This window comes from Chrysochloris asiatica, unplaced genomic scaffold (genome assembly GCF_000296735.1).
Source record: "Chrysochloris asiatica unplaced genomic scaffold, ChrAsi1.0 scaffold00020, whole genome shotgun sequence".
NCBI classification, from domain to species: domain Eukaryota; kingdom Metazoa; phylum Chordata; class Mammalia; order Afrosoricida; family Chrysochloridae; genus Chrysochloris; species Chrysochloris asiatica.
The window spans coordinates 22,973,094-22,986,506 of NW_006408538.1; the positions used below are offsets into that span (position 1 = coordinate 22,973,094).

General features: G+C 45.5%; 1 protein-coding gene across 31 annotated transcripts in view; it reads right to left on the reverse strand.

The window, feature by feature from the left end:
* The window catches only part of KCNMA1 (potassium large conductance calcium-activated channel, subfamily M, alpha member 1), a 1,077,241-nt gene that overhangs the window by 321,988 nt on the left and 741,840 nt on the right, over window positions 1-13,413 (reverse strand). For all 31 annotated transcript variants that reach the window (XM_006837432.1, XM_006837421.1, XM_006837418.1 and 28 more), the window contains 2 exons: window positions 3,422-3,532; window positions 575-680 (listed from right to left, as the gene is read on the reverse strand). In XM_006837432.1, coding sequence (XP_006837495.1) covers window positions 575-680; window positions 3,422-3,532 — 217 coding nt within the window. The remainder of the gene's footprint in view (window positions 1-574; window positions 681-3,421; window positions 3,533-13,413) is intronic.

Consider the following 13,413-nt stretch of genomic DNA (forward strand, 5'->3'; position numbering starts at 1 on the left):
CCTCGACTTTGTTGAGTCCAAGTTAAAATTCAAGCTAGGACTTACTTGATTATGCTGTATTTAAGACTACTGAACCACTTTCCTTAGAAGTGGTGGAAATTGAGAGAGCCAACTAAAGAAGTTCAGGCTACGACTGGTCCAGGGAGTCAGTCCTGGGTGATGCAAATGATCAACGTGCTTGACTGCTAACTGAAAAGGGTTGGAGGTCTGAATCCATCCGAAGGCACCTCAGAAGAAAGTTCAGGTGATGTACTTCCGAACAACTCAGCCATGGAAAACTCTGTGGAGCTCATTTCTGCTCTCACATGCATGGCAATATCATAAGCTGGAGCAAATTGGTTAGCAAGTTATGACAAACCCACTCATGGAATGCTTAGGAAGCCCAGTATAAGCCAGCAAAACAAAGTCTTGGGACCAGTAGAAGGATGTCATCAAGACTGGTGGTATCTGATGTATACCATTAGCATTTGAAGAGATGCCTTTTAGCCATCCTAGGAGGCAAATCCCCTCACCTCCGAGTCAGACCCTCCACCCCAAGATAGACTAAAAGCAGAAGTCACCAGCTCTTCCTTACCTTGACTCTAGCAAGATCATGCGGATTGAGGACTGAACCCTGATAAAATTCCACCTGAGTAAAATGTCGTTTGAAGAGAGCTTCAAGCTCCAGGTTAGGGGAAATGCTGTGCAGGGAGAGAAGAAAGAGTCATTAACCCAGTGAACTCAGAAACTTCTGCTTCCATGACCTCCCTTCTCTCATTTCTACAGAGGGGGGTCTGGGAGGGGCTTCCACCCTCCAAGCAGCGCCCTTTCTTGCCATAAATACAAGACTCACACTCAAGAGAAGTAAAGCCCAGGTCAAAGGAATAGCAAAACCATTACCCAGGATAAGGACGAGGTTCCCCACACACAAACATTCTACAGCCTGCAGCCAAATGTCTTAGACTTTGTTACGGATGGAAGTGTTACGTTCAGAACAGAGAAACTGAGGCCATGAGGATTGGGCAAAGATTCTCCTAGGAGAGCTGTCCTCTTGTTTCCTCCACCGTAAGTACCATGTGCCTGCCTCTCCTCTTCCCAGACTTCTCATCTCCCAAGGCCTGACTCAGAAAGGTCACCTCTGAGAAGCCCTAGACAGCGGGATCTTACTCTACACTCGTCTTGCATAGACATGATCCACACACAGGGTCCACAGTGTATGTTGAGTTGTAGGACTTCATATGTTTCCTTCCCATTGGAGAACAAAGATTTAAAAACCTGACCTATCCATTTATTAAATCTACAGAGATGGAAATCACCTACTCTCTATCTATACATTATTGTGCTGGGCACTGGGAATCTATATTCAATTAGAACCTGTGAAGTGCAAAGTAGTAACCTTGCTGGCACAGTGGTTACAGTGCTTGGCTACTAACAGAAAGGTCGGCGGTTGGAATCTCTCATGTGCTGTGCAGGAGAAAGTTATAGCACAAAGGTTACAGCCTTAGAAATCCCATGGGGCATTTAGGCCACTTGGAGTCAGAGTCAATGCCAGAGCCTTTTTTAAAAAACAACATTCCAAGTGTTAAATCAATTATTGCCTAACATTTATGACATATTTAGTAGTAATAATATGCTAACATTTCTAAGTGTTTACTGTGTGGCAGACACTGCTCGAAGCACTTAAACTTCATAACGACTCTAGTGCAAGGTATGTTATTAACCCAAAGCTGAGAGAGGTTAATTGACAGGGACATCCACTCCAAGTCTGACACCCATAGATGCTGGGGAACACAAAGGTTAAGCCTAACAATTGAACCTGCCAGCTTGTTTATTCAGAAGAAAGCAGCGAGGAGGGGGAAGAAAAGTAGCTGCCCACGCAAAGGCTTTCAAGGGTCCATTCCAAGTCTCTCCTGTTTCACCGGTTACGTTAGCAACACTAAGTGCTCCCTGATACTGATGCCCCAAGTGATTCGCATCTTAATTACAATGACCTCAGCATCCACGGATTCACTGGCTACTCCGGATCTTACATCATCCTCTAATGGTTGCACATGGGCTCATCTTAAATTCCCCCAAGTTATATGTGGGCAGAACCTACATACTATACTTCTCTTGGACAACACGTTCTGCCGAGGCCAGGCCTTGTGGCTGACAGTCACTGATGAACTACTGAGTTGGGCCTGTGGGTACCTGTTCCTATACTGCTGCAGCCGGGCATATCGTCCCAGAGTTTGGAGATTCCAGCACTCCAATGAAAAATGCTAGTTCTCAAACATGGTGGCAAGTCAGATATTTGGGCAGCACCTAATTCCAGGGCAGTCTATGAAGAGATCACAGAAAAAGGGGGTGCGCAGAACGAGGAGCCTATGTGGAAGTGAACCCAGGGTTCAGATGTCTCAGTGGACCCTAGAGCAGGAGAAGCTCAGAGCACTTAACACTAAGTTGACCCAACATCACTACATGAACTTTGTCCTAACCCTTTATACCAGGGGGCCAGGGTTGGCCCCCAAACATCTTCATTGCCAGATGACTGAATCCCCAAGTTCTCTTCTATGGCAGACAACCTTTTATCTATAAGGGGACCAGGGAAAGCTTAAAAACTTCCAGCGCCTCTGGTTAATGGCTTGTTTCCCCGATCTATAAAATAAGCTGTACCTCCTAATCTGGCTGTGCCGCCTCCTCTGTTTTCACTAACATTTCTCCACCACCTCCTGTGTCCCTGGCTCCACAGTTTATAAGGATTCCTGACTACTTCACCTCACTCCACACAACAGCCCACTGAGCTAGGAATCATACATATCACCCCATTGCATGGCTGTGAATGTTGAGTGCCAAGTTGACTCCAGATTCAGACCATGTGATCTGAGTGCAGTGCATACACCTTCACCCCTTTGGCTGAAGGCATCAGACAGATGTGCAGTGACAGGCATAGTACTCCAAAGCATCCCTTGCTGAAGGTTGCTAAAAACGGCAGTTGCGGCTGTTGTCGTCACGTCACACACTGCTCCCTCTTATGTGTGGGTCTGGCCTGGGCAGTGTCTTACTCCTACCTCCCCACACTGACCACAGCACACAGCTAATCATCTCACATCCAGGTGTGCAGACATACCTGCATCACACCACAGACCCAGGCTGTGAGGGGACAGTAGTGACGTATAGGGCCAAGAATGAATTGCAATGCTATTTCTTCCAGAGAGGAATGCAGACTCTCAGCACTAGAATTGTTAACCCGGAGGCAGGCTCGACTCTCCTCATTTACCTAGTCATTGTTTTTCTTTCCATTTGGTTCTGGGTTGACCCTTTCAAAGACACCAGCAGGTGGGATAGCTTATACAAACTCTGCCCTGTCCCCTCACGCTGCTGCCATCACCCCCACTCAGGGAGTCCCCACACATGGTGCAGGGTTGAGCCAAGGGATTATCAAACAACAGGAGCTGCTTACTTGTGAAGAAAGACAATCTCCACATTGACATCATCCCGGTCCTTGTGCAGAAAGTCCTTCAGGAAGTTGGAAACACTCTCCAGAGTGATGTGTCCACAGACTACAATGTGCCTGCATGGGAAAGACAGGTTAGATCCACTGGACCCGGTGACGCCTTAGCACCCACACCCTGGCAAGACAGGACAAGCAGCAGCTGCAGGGGAAACATCCATCACCTCCCGCAGCCTCCATAAAACCCAGCTCCCATTCCCCCGAGGGCTGTGAGGCAAAGCAGCGGGCCTAGCAGGTGCTCAGAGACTCCTAGACGAAAAAGGCATATGGCTCTTCACCTGATGCGGCACAAAATCCTATTAAAAGCACAACCGTTTGGCCAAGTGGTTTTATGCATTTAACAATAAGTGACATTATGCTTGTGTTTAAATGCTGCATTATCCAGCCTCTTGCAGATTCATATCTCTCCCTTTCTGCCCACAAAGTGTCCTCCCGGGAGATTTACTGTATGAGTCTTGGTTTATGACATAGAGCTTATCAGGTAATGAGATAACAAATCTTGCTGAAATGATGATTTTGTGTGTAAGAAAGCGGACTTTTATCAGGGGGGCTAATGTGTGGCTTGACACATTATAGGCTCTGCTGGCCATAAGCTGTAAAAAGGAAATTTTGCATTTTTCCGCCATAACTCCTCTGACAGTGGGGCATGTAACACTTTACAGTAAGTGAGCATTACTCAGGGCTAAATGGAATGGTACGCCTATGGAATAGGAGATCAGGCAAGCAGCCTGTACATCCTGAGAGGGTTACATCCTTAGGGTACTTGGGATGTCCAAGAGAGCCAATTGGAATTTACCCCACGATGGAAAGAGGCCAGGAAGGGAAGAGGGCAGAAATGACGGCTCTGTTCTAAGGTGGTTTGGACTTCTACCTCTGGAGATGGTGGCTACCCCTCAGGACAGGGTACCTTGGCCAGAAATGGAGCAGACCCTACAACTTTATGGTGCTCCTGGACCAATCTGGCTTTTCCTCTGGGCTGCTACCATACCGCCCACTTGCTCAAAATTGCTACATGATTCCAAGGAAATGCTTTGGTGCAAGACAAACTCCCAAGACCACAGCAGGAATGCCATGTGGATATGAAAGCGAAGACAGTGTACAGAGAGGGTTTCCGCCTAGGCCTCTAGCCCACTCAGGATGATCATGACGGGTGGAATCTCTGGCTGGGCTTTGAGACTTGGGCAGGTGGTGAACATGAGGGATGGTAATTTGCTGGGTAAAATTGAGAACGAACAGGTCTCCTGCACTTCCTAATTGCTCCTTGCGCATTCCAACCGGGCGGCGTGCTCACTGGCTGGAGGCAGCTCTTAATAGGAGACAGTGATGATCACTTAGGCAATGTCCCATTAGGTGTCATTACAAGAGCCTGCCCTTTTGCTGTAATTTGGTGCTTGACTAAGTGTGTGCGAATAATGCAGTAAACTCATTGGTGAAAGGATAATCATGCAGAACAAAGAGTAAATCAATAATGTGCATGGTGAAGTTAATAATATCACCATTATGGAGTGTTATTGTTACAGTGGTACAGTTAGTGATCGGACACAGGGAGGGAGAAACGTCCGTGGACTGCTTCACAAGAGACGGGCAGCAAGATCACTTTGCTCTCTAGCCTGGACTTGCAACATTCAGGGAAGGCCCCCTGGCTTCCGGTCTAAATCTCATGGCTGAAATTCACATGACTAACTCCCTCCTCACTTAAGAACTGCAACATACGCTGTTTATCAGAATACATAATGTCAACTGAGCATACAAATTTTATACACTCTACTCATGCCCGGTATTTGCATGTTTCTTGTGGCACATGTACATCTTTTTTGAACAAAAACGTAGTGTCAATGAATTACCATGTTCTGAAGAAGATTTCTGATTCTGAATCTGTTCCTTGTGCTCAGAACATGCCCAAGCAAGAGGATCCTTCTGCCAACTTGACTACCCACACATGACAATGGGACTTCCTGTGTAATTCTAATGCTTGCTGACCACAAACTTCCAAGATAGACAATAAGGTCAATATGAACCCCACTAAAGGAGCTCTGGTAGCATAGTGGTTACGAATTGGGCTGCTAACCTCAAGGTCTGCAGTTCGAAACTACTAGCTGTTCCATGGGAGAAAGATGAGGCTTTCTGCTTCCATAAAGATTTACAGCCTCGGAAACCCTGTGCAGGGTCACTATGAGTCAGCACCAACTCCAAGGTACTTAACAACAACAACAATGGAGTCCTGGTGTGGCACTGTGGGCTAATGCACTGAATTGTAAGGTCGATTTTCAACTGCAAGGTAGGCAGTTCAAGCTCACCAGCCACTCCCTGGAAACCCTATACTGGGTCACTAATGGGTTGGAACTGATTCGACTGCACTTAACAACAATAAAAATGGGTACCCCTACAAGAAGGGGAAAGGGAGTCAGCTCTGATTTCCTATTCTGCCATCAAAGGTACGTGTGACAGCTCTGGTAGCGTAGTGGCTTACAAACTGGGCTGCTAACCGCAAGGTCAGGAGTTAGAATCTACCAGTCTTTCTGCAGAAGAAAGATGAGACTTTCTGCCCCCCGTAAAGATTTACAGCCTCGGAAACCCTATGCAGGGTTGCTATGAGTTGGAACTGACTCAGTGGCACACCATTACCATCAATGAATGAGGAAATCATTCATTCAATGAATGAATGAGGAAACTGAAGTCTGAACCACCCTTCCAGTCTATTGGTTATTGCACCAGGCATTGCAAGTTCAAAGCTCTGTACCACAATAAACCTGGTTGTGACTCAAAGCTGTCCTCAACCAATGACAGGTCCAGGGAAATGCCTGAACATTCGTCCTTTCTATCCGGTATGCAAAGAAGTCAATGGGCATCTGCCAGCATTCCCTCTTCCTCTTCTGAAATCATTCATCCCTGAGAACGATGTGTGCAAAGGAAAAGAATAGGAGATGAGTTCTCCCTCTCCCCCTCAGTCAGACTGATTTATTCAGCCTTAGAAAGAGTCAGGGTCCTCTTAGCTGAAAATGTGCTGGATGCGTATAAAACATATTCCAATGTAATCAATATTATCCCTTAAGCCTTTAATTAGCTTTCACTTCTCTTAAGAAGTAGACAAATGCTGGCAAGAAAAGAGACCGAAAAAAAACAAAAGGGTTGTCTTTTCTCATTTGGTGCTGGCTGTCCAATATGATTCTAGACAATCGAAAATATATCTTGTAGCTCTAGCATGATTTCTGGGGTGGAAAGCAGTCTTTATCAAAAAGAAAGAAAGGAAAAAAAAAAAAAACGTCTTCCTTCAACATAATTGGTATTTTTGCTCCGAATAAAAGAGATTGATTGAAAGCAGATTGCCTTTTTGCCCAAGGAGAGTTATTAGGGACATTATCAAGGCAACCTTGGAGAACTCATATTGTTCCAATCTGTCCTATATCTGATTTGAAGATTTACGGCTTCCTCCTTTTGTGCCAATAATCATTTCCCTCCATCTTGTTTTCCATACAGTGAAAGTGATCAAGGAGCCCACATACTGAAAAAGGTTGGACTGCAGTTAGAATTGATGGATGGGGAGAAGCTGCTTCTCTAACTTTGCATCTGCATCAGATCTGCTGCTGCCAACCAGTGCCTGGGGACGGGGGCCCCCAGGAGCATCAGGGATGGATGGTGAGGGGGAAAAAGTTATTTTTCCAAAATATTTTTAGGACTTCTGACATTCCAGTGAAAGTAGTTATGTTGTTGTTGCCATGACATGGGATCTGACTCATAGCCACTCTGTATAGGGTTTCCAAGGAGCTACTGGTGGGTTTGGACTGCCAACCTTGTGGTTCACAGTCCAGTGCTGATCCTACAGCACCACACCAGGACTCCGGAAGTGGGTATAGGAGAGATGTTATTGAAGAGAGAAGATATTTATTGAAGATATCCTAAGATTGAGAGCCGGCTGTGCTTCCCTAGGAAGGAAGATGATTATTGCCACCACGTGATCAGAGGAACACCAATAAGATTCCCATCCCCAACCATTTCTGTTGGGTTCCACGATACCTACAAAAATACCTTTTAAGATTCATATTTTAATAGGCCCGTGTTAGGAATTCAAACTCAACACCGGTGTTAAATAACTAAATAGTCTTGGACAAGGTCCTAAATTCTACATTTTGTAACTAAGAAATCAGAGCCCGTTAGGGAGGGAGGAGTACGTGATTCATGAGGTCTGCTGAGGGTTTCTTTAAGTAGATTTATTTAAATAGCTTAGTTTATTTAAATAGCAGATGGTGGTGGTCGTGGCTGTGTGCCATGGAGTCGGTTCCGACTCATAGCAACCCTGTACAGGGTTTCCAAGCCTGTAAATCTTTATGGGAGCAGATAGAACTCTCTTTCTGTAAACAGGGGCATGCGGAGGACCTAATGAAGGGTCTGGCTGGTTGTGAACATGATTAACTGGCGGGATCTCTAAATCACTATTTAACATATAGCCTTTGTAAAGTGCTTTTTGGCCTATACTCTTATTGTTGCTCTTGGTGGTGGTAAGTGCTGTTGAGTCCATTCTGACCCATAGCAACCACGTATAGGGTTTCTGGGGAGTGGCTGGTGAGCTTGAACCATTGACCTTGTGATTCAAACCTACTTTGCAGTCCAGCACATTAACCCACAGCGCCACACCAAGACTCCATAATCTTATAATCTTTTCTTTTCTTTAAGTTTTCATTGTGAATTGAGTGATAGTTTACATGGGAAAACATCAGTTTTTCACTCATCATTTTATCATTCAACAGCATTTGCTTCTATTCCCTCTGGGTTTTTTTTTTTGGATGTACACAAAAACACTCAAGAATATACAATCATTTAAACAACTAAAAGGCACATTCTTCAAGACTGCCTCTTGGCAGCCAGCACACAGCCTTTCTCTTTCCTTGAGTCTAGAGTCCTCAGCTGCCCTATTTCTCCATGCCATCACCTCTGCCTCTGTCTCTGGTGTCACTGCTTCTCTGGATAGAGAAGCATACTCCGATTGTGCTCTTCTCCCTTGATGGTCCTAGGGCCCTCTGTTCCTGGACTTTAAGATTAACTACTCCCCCATACTGTTACAGAACTTCTACCTTTATTGTTGTGACAGTCACAATTAGTCATGGTAACAATTACTCACCATTGAATCAAAAGAATCTCATCCCCATCTCTTTTCACCAGATCTATCTAGACAACATGAAAACTATTCAGTGGGTATTCTACCTATCCCTGCACAGTCTGAAACTAAACCCCTCTTGAAAACTTGTAAGCCAGTCACTTTGTGCCTTTATAGCTCCCCATTTTAGTTGTTGTTGTTAAGAGCTGTGGAGTCGATTCCAACCCATAGCGACCCTGTAGTATAGAGTTTCCAAGGAGTAGTTTGTGAGTTTGAACCGCTGACCTTGCAGTTCAAACAGTTCCATTTTAGGTAGCCAATGTCTAATTTTGTCTGTCCCTATCACCCCTGCATACAAAAGGGGGTAGGATGATGACTTTTTCCCTCAGATAGTATTTTGAGCTACTCTGGTAGCACAGTGGTTACGAATCGGGTTGCGAACCACAAGGTCAGCAGTTTGAAACTACCTGCTGTTCCGTGGGAGAAAGATGAGGCTTTCTGCTCCCGTAAAGATTTACATCCTCAGAAACCCTGTACAAGGTGTCTATGAGTCGGAACCAACTCCACAGCACATAACAACAACATGACGTATATAAGTATAGGTCAAGTTCATCAAATTGTGGCAATTTACACTTGTTTCCTTTATCAAAAACCTTTTTTTGAGTTCTGATCATCAAGCCATTACTATCTGCAAGTTTTGGTGTTCTTGTGCCCTCACTTCATATCAGCTGGACACTTCACTGTCAGCTCTAGTCCTCCATGTATATCCCTGTCCATGGGCTCAGGAGTCCCCAGGTCTCATCACACTTTGGACCAACCAGCCCTTCCTCTTCTCTCTCTCATCTCCAGGTTGACGGGAGCTATGGAACGCAGTCAAACTCAGCCCATTTCTTCATTACTGCCTTTCCCCCTCTTCCACTCACCAGTAGACCAACATGGTCACCAGCAAGCTTACATGCCTGCTCATGTGTTCCCTTGAGTTTGAGTCTTGGAGGGAGGCTTGCCCTGAAGGGACTTGCATAATCTTCTAATCTCCATATTCATGATTTACCTAATCTTCAAACAATCCCACCTGCTTATCTGCCTCTTTTCAGATAACCTCTCTGACCTCCCTCCACAGAGTGGTTCTAACTCTAATTTTCACTAAAATAATGGTGGTGGAGATGAAACAACATGGAAAAAAAGTTCCATTTTGTTGATTCTGACTCATGGGGGCTGGATGTGTATCACTTTAGAATTGAACTCAATAGGGTTTTTAATGGTGATTTTGGGAGGGTAGATTGCTAGGCATTTCTTCTGAGGTGCCTCTGGGTAGCAGCCATGCATGTTAACCATTTACAGCATCCAGGGACTTGAAAGGCACATCGGCTGGATGATTTCAGCTTCTGTGACTTCATGACATGGTGGCCGGGGTCAACAGGGTTTCCTCCAGATACATGGTGGAGGGGTGCTGGAGATCCCTCCATGGGTGAGGGGAGAGACTTAGTTTGGGGCCTTTGGTGGGTGCCTCTGAATTTCACCAGTACAGTATCATTAGATTCAGGTTGTACCTGGTGAGTCGGGACAGACAGTTCAAGATAGTAACCAACAGGCAGAAATCAGAAGCCACCCAATTTGTGGTAAGCCAAAGGCTCCAATATGCTGCAAATGACCACTGTAGACACCATGCCCAGCACAGAATTTCCCACCAGCCTCAAATGAACCATTAACAATGGAGAGTATTTAGGTAAAGCCATGAAGGAGGTAGCTAAGCCATCACTATTGATGGTTCAAGGTTTTAGCTCTTGTTTCTACAACCCTGACAATCTTACCAACTGATTTCTGTAGGGCCTGGCCACATGGTTTGTGTATACAACCCACAAACTTAAGTCAATATCCACTTCTGATCTGATAGACTTTATGTCTTTGGAAGCTTTGTTTAGTTTTGTGAACAAATCTTGAGCAAAGGGAATTCAAGTTTACATAATAACTCAGATTAGAAGATACATCTCTTGTACATACACGGAAGCACCCTAAATGCCAAAATAGTAACAGATGGCATTCTCTGGGAAGAAGTTGAAACTAGTAATAAGTTACCTATCCGGTGTAAGCAGGAAGTGTCTGGTTCTGGGCAAGGATTCCATAAACACGGCTGAACGGGTAGTGCAAACAGTTAAAATGCTTGTTTTGTTAAGTGCTGTTGAGTTGGTTCTGACACGAAGCGACCCTGTATAGATTTCTCAGGAGCAACTGGTGAGTTTGAACAGCTGCCTTGAGGTTCAAACTGACTTTGCTGTCAAGTGCTTTATCCCATAGCACCACGCCAGGACTTTTGGCTAGCTGAAAAGTTAGAGGTTGGAGTCCACCCAGAGATGCCTCTGAAAAAAAGCCTAATGACCCACTCCTGAAAGCCCAGACACTGAGAACTCTCAGGAGTACAGCTCTCCTCTGGCAAAAGTGACCCTGAGTCCCCACCAACTGCCAGTAACTGAAGGATCATAGAACAAGTAACTTACCAAGACTTTATCAGAATAGAAATAATGCTCATGTATGGAGTCCCAGTGGAGTCCTGGTGTGGCGCTGTGGGTTAATGCGCCAGGCTGCAAAGCCATTTGAACTGCAAGGTCGGTGGTTCAAGCTCACCAGCTACTCCTCAGAAACCCTATACAGGGTCGCTATGGGTTGGAATCAACTAGACGGCACTTAACAACAACAACATGGAGTCCTGGTTGGTGCTATAGGATAACTGCAAGGTTGGTGGTTCAAACTCACCAGCCATTCTTTGGAAAGCTGATACAGGGTTGTGATGAGTTGGACCTGACTGATGGCACTAACAACAACATAATGAAGTCTATTGTTGTGCATCGGGTCACCAGGAGTTGGAACGGACTTGAGGACACCAGTGGTTACCAATCGGGCTGCAAACCGCAAGGTCAGCAGTTCAAAACTACCAGCTGTTCTGCGGGAGAAAGATGAGACTTTCTGCTCCTGTAAAGATTTACAGCTTCGGAAACCCTGTACAGGGTCGCTATGGGTCGGAACTGACTTCACAGCACACAGCCACCACCAACAATAACTAATGGACTCTAAGGAGGAACAGAGGTTTAGTGCTCGACTGCTAATAACCTGAAGGTCAGCAGTCGGAAGACACCAGCTGCTCTGTGGGAGAAAGGCATCACTGTCTGCTTCTGTAATGATCACAGCTTTAGAAACTCTGAGAATAGTTCATCTCTGTCCTATAGGTCACTATGAGTCAAACGGACTCATCAACAATGGACTTTTAATTTTTTTTAATGAATTCTGGTAACCCTGGTGTGGTGTTGTAGGATAAGCACAGGATTGCACTGTTGGTCCGAACCAAAAGGTCAGCAATTTAAACTCACCTGACCAGTCACTCCTTGGAAACGCTATACTGGGTCACTATGAGTTGGAAGCCGCTCAACGGCACTTAACAACAACAACAACATTATGAACTCTATCAGCTTCATTAGAAACTTGTCAATTGCTTACTTCCTGGGCACATCCCCTCCCATGATTTGCCATCTACACCTCTACAATGAAACCAAGCACTATCTCTCCATCTATTTTTCTGCCCTTGGTGACAGGCCAGCAAAGTCTGAACGTCAGAGGAGAGTTGGGGCTTCAATTTCAGAGCTCAAAACCATTGACGCTGTTCAACTTAATGTAACTGACTTACAGTAGGGGCATAAGAGAGGGGAATGGAGAGTGCCAGAAGGACAGAGTCAGACGAAGCTTGATGTGGTTCTTGTATGAGTAACAGGTCACTGAAATCGACATACTACTGTCCGCTGAGAAGAAAACTGAAATCTACATGCCATAGAAGGATCCAGGTAGACTCAATGGCCTCTGAAAACAGGAGTTGTGACAAGGATGGGCTCCCTACCACAGCATCACGTTTATCTCAGCATTAGAACAGCTCCTGAGGATACTTAGTCTAGTATTTGCATTATGGACTCCGGGTGTGGTGCTGTAGGATCAGCACTGGACTGCAAACCACAAGGGTGGTGGTTCAAACCCACCAGCTGCTTCTCAGAAACCCTATACAGGGTCTCTATGAGCCAGAACCAACTCGACCACACTTAACAACAACTTGCATTGTAGGAGTGTTGTGGGTCTGTAAGATAAGTACTGGGCTGTGAACCACAAGGTCGGTGGTTCGAGCCCACCCGTTGCTCAGTGGAAGAAAGATGAGGCTTTCTGCTCAAGCAAAGATATACAGCTTTGAAAATCCTATACAGGGTTGCTCTGAGTCGGACCTGACTCAACGGCACTAGTAACACAACCCGCACCATTCTGACGCAGAAACTGAGGTCCAACCATTGGCACAGCCAAGGGCAGAGCTACCCATTGTATTTGATGCCTTTGGAATAGGGTGGCAGCTAGTGCCATGGAGAGGAACCTGGTATCAGGGGATGGGAGTTCCAATTCTGTGTGGCCTGGGGACATTCACTATATAATGAAGGGGCCCAGACTGGCTGGACTGTGGGGCCATCCAATCTCTCATCATCACTGATGAATCTCTCCAAAGTGATCTAGCTCTCTGCTAACCCCAAGTACAAGGCACCATGGCATCTTGTCTAGACAGCTGCAATAGCTTCTCTATTCCCTGGTTCCATTCTTCATTACCCCCACTCCTCCAGAAAAGCTACAAAGCAAGAACTGAAGCCAATCTGACCGCAACCAGGTCCCCCAAGAGCAGGGAGGTCTTAGATCTCTCGGTGCCTCACTCGAGGAAGACAATCTAAAATGCACAGCTCTGAGCTGTTTATTTTTAAAGATACTATATCCATTTTTACTGGAACAAGTATAAAGAACTTAAAAAACCCATAGCTCACCTGTCACAATAAAT